The sequence below is a fragment of the Scyliorhinus canicula genome, chromosome 1, assembly GCF_902713615.1.
Source record: "Scyliorhinus canicula chromosome 1, sScyCan1.1, whole genome shotgun sequence".
Classification (NCBI taxonomy): Eukaryota; Metazoa; Chordata; class Chondrichthyes; order Carcharhiniformes; family Scyliorhinidae; genus Scyliorhinus; species Scyliorhinus canicula.
Window position 1 is genome coordinate 287,592,110 of NC_052146.1, and position 12,030 is coordinate 287,604,139.

General features: G+C 47.4%; 1 protein-coding gene across 1 annotated transcript in view; it reads left to right on the top strand.

Annotated features, from left to right (window-relative positions):
• Nucleotides 1–12,030, top strand: part of ttc27 (tetratricopeptide repeat domain 27) — a 254,749-nt gene that overhangs the window by 136,494 nt on the left and 106,225 nt on the right. The window contains exon 13 of the mRNA XM_038814813.1: nt 3,212–3,439. Within this exon, the coding sequence (XP_038670741.1) occupies nt 3,212–3,439 (228 nt within the window). The remainder of the gene's footprint in view (nt 1–3,211; nt 3,440–12,030) is intronic.

Consider the following 12,030-nt stretch of genomic DNA (forward strand, 5'->3'; position numbering starts at 1 on the left):
ATCCAGGGTTCATCGTGTTACAGGCTGCCTCTGTTGTAAGTAGATTAAAACCACTGTTCATATCTTAAAGCACGTGTCTAGTGAATTGATGGTCTCATCAGGACCTTATAATGGATTGAAGGTCATTGATGAATCAGCTGAAGATGGTAGGATACTACCCTGAGAAACTCCTGCAACAATATCCTGATACCAAGATCTCCAACAACCAAAGCCATCTTCCTTTATGCAAAGTATGACTCCAACCAGTGCAGAGTGTTCCCTCTGATTCCAATTGACTTCAGTTTTTCGAGAGCTCCTTGTTCCCATGCTCGGTCAAATGCTGCTTTGATGTCAATGGCAGCCGCTCTCATCTCTTGAATTCATTTCTTTTGTCCACATTTGGACCAAGGCTGAAATGAGGTCTGGAGCTGAATGACCCTGGCGAAACCCAAATTGATGGTCAGTGAGCAGGTTATTGCTGGGTAAGCGCTGCTTGCTAGCACTGACGACAACACTTTCCGTCACTTTTCTGATGATGAAGGGCAGACAGGTGGAGCATTAATTGACCGGTTTAGATTCATCCTGATTTATGTGGACAGAACATATCTGGGTAATTTTTCACAGTGCCAGGGCTTGGCTAAGAGCGTGATTAGCTCCAGAGTACGATTGCCAGCGTCCTGTGCTGTCTTCAGCTGTTTCTTGATATCACATGGAGTGAAGTGAATTGGATGAAGTCTGATATCTGTGATGCTGGGATCCTCCGGAGAAAGCAGGGATGGATCATCCAGTCTCCAATTCTGGCTAAAGATGACTGCAAATGCTTTAGCTTTCGCTTCTGCATTGACATCCAGCGTTCTGCCATCATTGATGATGGCGATATTTGTGCAGCTTCCTCCTTTGGTTAGTTGTTACATTGCCCTCCGCCATTCACGACTGGATGTCGTGGGACTGTAGAGCTTTGATCTGATCGTTGGAATCGCATAGTTCTATCCAAAGCATGCACATGATCCTGTGTTGTAGCTTCTCCGGATCGGCATCCCATTTTTAGGTCTGCTTCTGCTGGATGTTGTTTCTGTTCTGCGTAAATTCAATAATTAGAGAAGTTAGCTGAAGTTTCTTGTATGATGCATTATTTAAACTGCTGGTCAATGGCTTATGTACATTATCCATTTAGAAATACATTAGCTTAATCTTCTGCCATACCTAGACCAATGTGATTATAGAAAGGATTAAAGATTGAGTTACATTTCTGATTTCTTTTTGTCTTTGCAGTTTTTCTACTCTTTGTATTTCCTCTTTATTTTCATTTGTTAAAAGAAAACTCTCCTTGGCAAAGCTATGTTTTCCCAGGCAGTTTCATCGAAGCTTGGGGTATTGATTTGGTAGGAGATCAGGAGGAAGAGAAGAAAGCTAGTTGTTTTACAACAGCAGGACTGATGAACTGATGAGAACAACGAGCTGAGCAGCCAATCTGACAGAAGTTACAATATTTTTTAACCACACAAATAGAGACACTCTGCTTCCACATGGCGCCTTGGTTGGTCCCCTGGCTGAGATCGGACATGTGTGTCTGGCAGTATAGTACACTGTAGCTTTTTATTCTGCTACTTAATCATTGGATGTGGAAATTAGCTTATGATATTGACATTGGCTCTAACTCTCTGTGACTTAGTGCCAGAGTTTCAGTGATCATATATAACTAAGCTAGCATAAGTGAAGAAGCCAATGTGCCTCAACATTTATTGATCACACAAAGCCTTTATTTCCTTGTTGGCGCATTCTGAAGTGGAGCAAGGCGAAATGGGGTTTAAACAATATGCTTCCATGACTTAGGACAATTCAGTGAGATTTTTGAAAACCCCAGCCACAAATTACATTTAATACTTTTTAAATCCTCATTTTCCATGTTACCTCACAAAATGGAGATGTGTTTTTCAATGGACCTATGTCGACAAAAATAATCTTGCTTGATGATGGGATTGAGGTGTGGAGCAATTATTTGTAAGTGCCCAAAGGTTCAAATTGTCACTGCGTCGACAATCCTATGGAAAGAAAAATAAAAATGACTGATGGGTAAGACTTAGAGAGTTTCATTTCAGTTCAACAGCAGGAGCAGCGAGCTGGTTGGTAACTCGGTGTCAGTGAATGTATCGTTTGTGATACGAGGTAACTCGGCGCCATGCAACAATCACGTCCCCGAAAAGAACAAAGAAAAATACAGCACAGGAACAGGTCCTTCTGCCCTCCAAGTCTGCGCCGACCATGGTACCTGCCTAAACTAAAACCCAATGCACTTCCGGAGTCCGTATGCTTCCATTCCTACCCTATTCATATATTTGTCCAGATGCCCCTTAAGTCCCGATATCGTACCTGCTCCCACCACCTCCCCAGGCAGGGCATTCCATATATTTACCACCCTCTGTGAAAAAACCTTGCTTCGCACATCTGTTCTAAACTTTTCCCCACGCACTTTAAACCTATGTCCCCTAGTACTTGACTCTCCTACCTGAGGAAGGAGCACAGTGCTTGGCTCTGCTGCCCAGTAATCACTCGATCCTTGGAGAGTGGGCGGTGCAGGGGGTTGGAATTGGGGATTTACTATAACGGCAATAGGGACGAGGGACTTGAGTTGTGTGTTGAGACGAGAGAAACTAAGATCTTTCTCTTTAGAGTGGAGAAGGTTATGGGCAGATTTAATAGAGCTGTTGAAAATAAGGAGTTTTGATAGATCCACCACTGGTGGGAGGAAGGTCTGTAACCAGAGGCGACAGATTTAAGATAATTGGCAAAAGAAAACAAGTGAGATGAGTAGGAATGTGTATCTGCAGCAAATTGTTATGATCAGGAATGTGCTTGTTAAAAACGTAGTGGAAGCACATCCAATAATTTTCCAAGGAATTGGATAAATACTTGCAAAAAATAAACTTGCACAGATATGAGGAAAGTACAGAGGTGTATGATTAATTGGATAGCTCGTTCAAAGAGCCAGCATGGGGACGATGAGCCAAATGGCCTCCTTCTCTTTATGATTATCTCGTTTCATTCTCTCCATTATCAAGAATAACGCAGTTTAGCCCCCTCCCACCACAAAAAGCAGGAGTGTTGCATCTTAATGTGGTCGATGAGGGCTAATTACTGAACCACGTCACTGAGGAAAAACACTGCCTGTGTTGCATGTGCTGAACCTGCTGGACTTGACAAGGTTTTGTTTTCTTTCTGTTATCCTTTTCAGGCAGAAGAAATTCTTCGCAGAGAGTTGGAGAAGAAGGAGACTCCCACCTTGTACTGCCTCTTGGGGGATGTGCTGAATGAGCACCAATACTATGACCAGGCCTGGGAGTTGTCTAACTACCGCAGTGCCCGTGCTCAGCGCTCCAAAGGACTGCTCCACCTTCGCAACCATGAGTTCAAACAATGCGTGGAATGCTTTGAGCGATCGCTGCAAATCAACTGCTTACAGGTGGGGAGATGAGATGATTTGCTGTCGTTTGCCTTCTCTTGTTGAGCTTAATGTTTCATGGAAAAACCGTTAGTTCTGACTGGAGATCTGTGCCAGTAGAGACAAGCCTGTACTGAAAAGTTTTTACGATGCCAGTTCATAGCTGCCAGTAACTTTCAGTCATTACTGCCAGTCCCTCGTCAATTTGTTGGTCTTTGTTTTCATCCGAGCCAATAGATCCGGTAGCATTCGGCCTGCTGAAAATAAGTCAAACCCACTGGACATCAGAGCAGTGGAAATTGTTGAGTCTGATACGAAACGCTTTGGATAATTGAACTATGCTCTACTCCGAAAGTTACATAAGGTTACTCATTGCCTTGTGACAGACAGAAGGGCTCTCACAGTGCATGAACTGTAAACTGCTAATATGGTAAATAATATATAACAGGTCTTTCACACCTGGATGGGAAAGGCAGGGTGTAAGCACCTTCAGTGGACTGAGCGCCACAAAGTGGGGGGAACAGGAGCATCTGGTGGTTGAGGGGAGAGATGTGGTTGGCGTTTGGATTTTGGGATGATGCGTTCAGGACAAAGATTGTCTGTGACCCAGGTCGCAGTTGGTAGGCCCGAGCCATTTTCAGTTTGGGGCCAAACTAAGATTTTACTTGTTTGGTGGAAGTGAGAAATGGGAAATCACCTTCCAAGCAGCAGGTAGCTTTGGGGGTGGGGAATACATGGGTTGTAATAATAGGCTGGCAGCAGGGGCAACAGGAAGAAATGTACATTTTCTGAACAGTCTCCAGTCATTCATAGGATCTATCAAATGCCCCCCTGAGCCTTCTCTGAGGAGATTAACCCCATCTTCTCCAAGAGATCCACTTTCCATGATCCACTATTTCGGTTGGGAAAGTGCCTCATTCCTGGATTCCTAAACTAAAACCGAATGCGTTTACGGAGTCCGTATGCTTCCATTCCCATCCTATTCATATATTTGTCTAGATGCCCCTTAAATCCCGATATCGTACCTGCTCCCACCACCTCCCCAGGCAGAGCATTCCATATATTTACCACCCTCTGTGTGGATTCCTTCTCATGAATCTATCTTGCACTTTCTCTCAGGCCTTCAAATTTTTCCGTAAGCACAGTATTATGATCCCCGGACCAGACCCCCAATAGTGGCTAGGATACTGGACAGAAATCCCAATATTTTATTTTAGTTTTGTAAGGAAAATGATATCTCGCTCCAGGAGTAGCTTCACACAAAATCAGGATATGGTATATTAAAACAAATTTTATTGCAAACACAGGATTAAAATATCTTTAACATCACTCGGGGGAAAAGAGCTTACAATTACCCCTTAAACAATGCTGATCAGTGCAGTGGCACAATAACCCTTAACTGCTATCTTTACTCCCACTCAAACAACAACAACTATCTCAGATCCACTTTTGAATACAGTTAGCAGACCCTGGAATACTTGCTGTGAAGAGATGCCTTTGGAGACTGTTGGAAAAGATAAACCCCTGTCAGAACAATGCAGAATTTCTGGCTGCATTTCAGAAATTGCTTCTCAGCTTGCCTTCCAGCCAGAGACTAACTGGCTCAGGAAAAGCTTAGCAGTCTTGCAAACCAGGTTTTTTTTTTAAAAAACACTACTGCAGCCGTCATACACACATTCACCAAGATTTTCTTAACCCTTACGGCACCAAATACATATAATACAACATATCTGAAATTCCTACATTCATCACCACAGTGCCCAGAATTGAACACAGTGCGCCAGCTGAGGCCAAACCAATGTTTTGTGAAGGTTCTTAATAACCTGGTTGTTTTTGAACTCGTTGGCGCTATTTATAAAAATGTTCCTTTCTAACGGTTTTCGCAGCCTGCCCTGCTACCCTGAGTGATTTGTGCGCATGCAGCCCCACATCTCTGTCTCTGCAGAGACAGTCTCAGCGAGTACAAGCCTAACCTGCCCAATCCATCCACACAAGACAACCCACCTTTATTTTACATTGATTCTCCTCATTCTGCCTGTAAAGTGTATCTCTGCATTAAATTTAATCTGCCCCATGTCCCTCTTTTGAATGGCCAAGTCCTCTTGAAAGTCTATTACCGTCCTCTTCATAGCTGACAATACCTCCCAAGTTTTGTGTCCTCTGCAGATTTTGAAATGTACATCCACATCTGGGACAGCACGGCAACACAGTGGTTAGCACAGTTACTTCAGAGCTCCAACGTCCCGGGTTCGATTCCCGGCTTGGGTCACTGTCTGTGCGGAGTCTGCACGTTCTCCCCGTGTCAGCATGGGTTTCCTCCGGGTGCTCCGGTTTCCTCTCAGAGTTCAAAGATGTGCAGGTTAGGTGGATTGGCCATGCTAAATTGCCCTTCGTGTCCAAAAAAAGTTAGGTGGGGTTATTGGGTTACGGGGATAGAGTGGAAGTGTGGGCTTAGGTAGAGTGCTCTTTCCAAGGACCGGGTCAGACTCAATGGGTTGAATGGCCTTCTTCTGCACTGTTAGTTCTACGATTATTTAGCAAACAAGGTAGTGGTCCTAGTAATGACCCCTGAGGAAGCCAGCTTTATGTTTCTCCAGCCTGAAAAATAATCGTTGAGTACTACTCGTTGTTTGCACTCTCTGGGTGGGTTGGCTTAAGTGGGTAGATTGGGCAGGTTAGGTTTGTATTCACTGAAGTTTGGAAGAGTAAGAGGAGACAGGGTGGCTGTGGCGAGGATATTCCCTCTTGTGGGAGAATCGCAAACTAGGGGTGTCACTGTTTAAAAATAAGGTGTTGCCCATTTTAGACAGAGATTAGTTTTTTTCCTCTGAGGTTGAGTCTTTGGAACTTTCTTCTTCAAAAGGCAGAGTCTTTGAAATTTTCAACACAGAGCTAGATAGATTCTGGATTAAAAAGCGGGTGAAAGATTATTGGCTGTAAGTGGGAATATGGTGTTAAGGTTAAAATCCGATCAGCCATGATCTTATTGAATGGCCGTGCAGACTCGAAGGGCTGAATGGCCTACTCCTCCTCCTAATGCCTTTGTTCCTATCGGCACTGAGCCAACTTTGTATCCATGTTGCCACGATTTGCTTTTCTTCACGGGCTGCTGATAAACCTGTTATATGGCACTTTATCAGATGCCTTTTGGAAGTCTATGTGCATCACATCAACTGCATTGCTCTCATCAACCCTCTTTGTTACCTCACCAAAAAACGCAATTTGCTTATAACAAATCCATGCTGACTTTCCTTAATTCATCCGCATTTGTCCAAGTGACTGTTAATTTTATCCTTGATTCTAAAAGCTTTCCCACCACCGAGGTTAAACTGACTGGCCTGTAATTGGTAGATTTATGATTAGACTTGGTTTTGAATAAGGGTGGTGTATCAAATTGTTTTTGATAAACAATTTTAATGAGGTATTTTTTGGCATTGTAAACAGTAAAATTACAGAACGTGAAAACAAAAGGACTGCACGATAAACAAAGTACACAGTGCAATTTCCCTAACCCGTCCTACCCAGATCTGCCTAATTGACCCCCTATACTACATTCCCCAAACCCCCCCCCCGACGACGATTAATTCTCCGCAGTCAATGAACGGTTGCCACCTCCAGGAGAACCCTAACAATGACCCTCTCAAGGCGAACTTGATTTCTCCAAGCCCGGGAAACTCTCCATGTCTGACAGCCAGGCTTCCACCTTCGGGGCCTTTGACTCCCTCCTAGCTAGAAGTATCCGTCTCCGGGCTACAAGGGAAGCAAAGGCCACAACGTCGGCCTCTTTCTCCCCCCGGACTTCCAGGGCCTCTAAAACCCTCTAAAGCCACCTCCAGACCCATTGTCATCCTTATGTTCAATACTCTAAACATGACGTCCTTGAACCCCTGCCAGTATCTCCGAAGGTTTGGACACACTCAAAACATGTGGACATGGTCTGCCGGTCCTCTCAGACACTTTACACACCTGTCCTCTACACCAAAGAATCTGCTCCTCCGGGACACTGTTATGTGGGCCCGGTGGATGACCTTAAATTGAATCAGGCTGAGGATGGCACATGTTGCAGTCCCATTAACCCTGCTCAGCGCGTCCGCCCACAGGCCCTCCCCAATCTCCCCTCCCAACTCCTCCTCCCATTTATGCCTCAGTTCCTCGGTCTGCGTCTCCTCCGCCCCCATGAGCTCCTTGTAAATATCCGAGACACTTCCCTCCCCCACCCATCCTCTAGACACTACCCTATCTTGGATCCCCCTCAGTGGCAAGAGTGGAAAATATGGCAGATGCCTGCGCAAAAAGTCCCACACCGGAATTCTTTCCCCCTCGTCAACCCAAACGTGTCCTCCAGCGCCCTCAAGCCAGGGAAGCTCCCTTCCAAGAACAAATCTCCCATCCGCTCAATCCTGCCCTCCGCCATACCTGATAACCTCCCCGGGGCAAACTGATGGTTGTCACATATCAGGGACCAGACCGATGCTCCCGTTGCTCCCACGTGCCTCCTCCACTGTCCCCAGATCCAAAGGGCCGCCACCACTACAGGACTGGTGGAAAAGTGTGCTGGCGGGAACGCAGAGGCACCGTCACCAACAGCCACAGACTGGTGCCCCTACATGAGGCTGTCTCCATCCGCTCCCAAGTCGACCCCCCCTTCCCCACCAACCCCTTCCTTATCATGGCTATGTTAGCCCTCTAATATCTCCTCAACTCTGATCGGGGCGCCCGGCCCTTCTACCAGCTCCCTGCCCACTTTTGGGAATATCAGGCCGTCTAAGAAGCATCTCATCCCCTCCGGCCCCGCTATAACGTTTGCAATAAAAGTCCTTGAAAGCTCTGTTCACACCCGCCGATCCCCTACCAAGTTACCGCCTCCATCCACCACTTTACCTATTGCCCTAGCCGTCTCCCTCTTTCTGAGCTGCTGAGCCAGCATCCTGCTGGCTTTCTCTCCATGTTCAAATATCGCCCCCCTTGCCTTTCTGAGCTGCTCAGCCTGCATCCTGCTGGATTTCTCTCCATGTTCAAATATCGCCCCCCTTGCCTTTCTGAGCTGCTCTACTGCCTTACCCGTGCACACCACCCCAAACTCCGTCTGCAGCCGCCTCCGTTCCCTCAAGAACTCCGCACTCTGGGTCCCCGCACACCTCCTGTCAATCTGCAGGATCTCCACTAACAGTCGGTCCGTTTCTGCCCTGTCCGTCTTTGTCCCTGTGAGCCCGGATTGAAATCAGCTCCCCTCTCACCACTGCCTTGAGCGCCTCCCACACCACCGCTGCTGCTGAGACTTCCCCCGTATCATTGACCTGCAGGTAGTTTTGTATACACTTCCTCACCCTCTCGCACACCCCTTCATCCGCCAGCAGTCCCACATCCAGCCTCCACTGCGGCTGCTGGAAGCTCTCTTCACTCACCTGAAGCTCAACCCAATGCGGGGCATGGTCGGAAATGGTGATTGCTGAATACTGCGCATCCACCACCCGTCAGTAGATCCCTACTCAATATAAGAAAGTCGATCCGGGAGTAGACCCTATGAACGTGCAAGAAGAAGGAAAACTCCTTCCCTCTCGGCCTACCAAACCTCCACCCCCCCAATCTGCTCCATGAACTCCCTCAGCTCTTTCCCCATTGCTGACAGTCTGCCCGTTTTTGAGCACGACAGGTCCAGGCCTGGATCCATAACTGTATTGAAATCCCCTCCCATAACCAGCTTGTGGGAATCCAGGTCTGGTATTTTCCCCAGCACCCTCTTTATGAAATCCGCATCATCCCAGTTTGGCGCATATATGTTGACCAAGACTACCTTCCTTCCAGCTTACCGCTAACCATAACATAGCGACCTCCCCCATCCGAAACAATATTCCCCACCTCAAACTGCACCCGCTTGTTCACCAGAATCGCGACTCCCCTGGTCTTAGCGTCTAGCCCTGAGTGGAATACCTGACTAACCCAGCTCTTCCTCAACCTGATCTGGTCCGCAACCTTCAGGTGCGTCTTCTGCAACATTACCACGTCCGCCTTCAAAGCCCTAAGATGCGCGAACACTTTTGCCCTCTTCACCGGCCCATTTAGCCCTCTAACGTTCCATGTGACCAGCCTGGTTGGGTGGGACCGTGCCCCCCCCCCCCCCCCCCCCCCCCTTGCCGGTCAGCCATCCCCTTTCCTGGGCCTGCCCCCAGCCCCTGCCCCATGCCTCTTTAGCCCCGTCTCCTGGCAGCACCCATCCCCGACCTCTTCTCTGCTTCTAAAATCAAATCCCTCCCTCGTCAGCCAAGCAACTCCGCCCCCCCCCCCCAGCAACAACACTCTGTAACCTAACCCCATCCCTAATCTGATTGTATACACACCCCCCACTGCGCTTCCGCAGACTAGCTCACCCAGCTAGCCTGGTGGCCCGTGGCTCCGGCGCCAGCATGTCTCCCACCTATTGTTGCTTACCTGCCCTCCCCCTGCCCCTCAAAATCATCGCCCTCATCAACCCAGCCCCGACGGCCGCCCCCTTTAAGAAACAAACGCCATCCAAAGTCAGTATAAAGAAAAACAAAGCCAAACTCTCGCCATAATACAAATCAAAGTAATACCACTCAAAATAATACAAAGTAAAAAATCCCCACCACGATCCCCCTCACAACACAGAAAATCCACCGAAATCGGATAATTTTTTAACTACTTTCCCCTTCTTAAACAAAACACAATTGTCAAAGAGAAAAGCCAAGAACGAAAACAAACAAACGAATAAATCAGTGCAAACAGCATTTGAAACGAGCAGGCAAAACAATTTCTCAAACTTAGAACAGAATGTCCCTCCTGCCTGGCAAACTCCATAGCGTCCTCGGGCGACTCAAGGTAGTGATGTTGGTCCTCATACGTAACCCAAAGTCGCGCCGGATTCGACAGACCGAACTTAACCTGCTTCTTGAACAGGATGGACTTAACTTGATTAAAGCCTGGCCACCCCCACGCTTAGATCTTCGTACACCCGCAAAATGCTGTTGTCCCACTTACAGCTCCGCGTGCGTTTGGCCCATTGGAGAATACGCGCGTTATCCAGGTACCTATGGAACCTGACCATCGCCCGAGGGGGTCTCCCTGCCGCGGCTTCCTCGCCAGCGTTCTGTACGCCCGATCTACCTCCAACGCTCAGGAGAAAGCCCCATCTCCCAGCAGCTTCTGGAACATGTTCGCCACAAACTCCCCAGGGTCAGTCCCCTCCGCCCCCTCCGGGAGGCCGACAATCCTTAGGCTCTGCCTACAGGACCTGTTCTCCAAATCCTCTACCTGTTCCAGCAAGCTTTCTTGCCGGTCCCTCAGCATCCCCACCTCCATCTCCACAGCCGTCTGGTGTTCCTCTTGTTCAGCTAGCGCCTTCTTCAGTTTCTGGATCGCCCTGTCCTGGGCCTCGAGCCTCCGCTCCACCCTCTCCACCGTTTCCCTAATCGGGTCCAGACATTCCCGTTTCTGTCTGGCAAAGCCTTCCCGGATGACCTGCATCAGCTCCTCCTTTGATGGTTGGGTCGAAGCCCCAGGGGTCTGGACACCGGTCATCTTGTCCGCTGCTGCAGCCAACACCAAGCTCGACTCTGACATTTTGTTTCTTCCCTTTCGATCTCTTTGGGCTCTCTGTTCCATAAACCAATATATACATCAAACACTTGTTCACTGTTTCTTCAAATCCAGCGCTTAAAAGCGCAAAGTCGAGGGGAAAGGTCCGAATGTCTAGCCAGAGCGGGAGCCACCAAATGTGCGACCTACAGTGGTCGCCACCGGAAGTGGTGTATCAAATTTTAAGTACAACAATACTTTTTAATAAATTTTTAGTTCATCAGTGTCTCAACTTACTTGCCTCCTGTTTCACTACGACTTCAGTACCATCTCGATTGGGGAAGAAAGTTGCAACGTACTCATTGCATGCTTCAGCTTTGCCCTCTGCCTCCATGTGTAGATCCCATTTTTGGTCCCTAATCAGCCCTACTCCTCTTACTATCCTTTTAAAATGTATTTGCCTATAGATGGCTTTTGAATGTTCTTAAAAATTAGCTGCCAGTCTCTTCTTATACTCTCTCTTTGCCTCATGCCAATTTTTACTTCCCATCTGAATTTTTTGGCCTGGATCTTAACTCTCTGTTTCTTTTGCCATCCAGAGAACTCTGGCTCTACTTGCCTTATCCTTCTCCCTCAGAAACAGGGACCTTGACTGTACCCAAAGTATCTTCTCCGCAGAGGCAGCCCATTGTGCAGTTCCAGTATTTTGTGTTAATCTTTGATTCCAGTTTATCTGATTTGTTCTTATTCCTCTGAAATCAACCTTCCTCTGGTTAAGTATTTTTTACTTTATATTGTTCCTTCATCGTTCCCAAAGCTAACCTAAACATTGATACTTTGATCACTGTCCCCTTAATGTTCCCTTTCTGGACAGTTCATAGATTTCATAGAATTTACAGTGCAGAAGGAGGCCATTCGGCTCATCGAGTCTGCACCGGCTCTTGGAAAGAGCACCCTACCCAAGTCCACACCTCCATCCTATCTCCATAACCCAGTAACCCCACCCAACACTAAGGGCAATTTTGGATACTCGGCAATTTAGCATGGCCAAGCCACCTAACCTGCACATCTTTGGACTG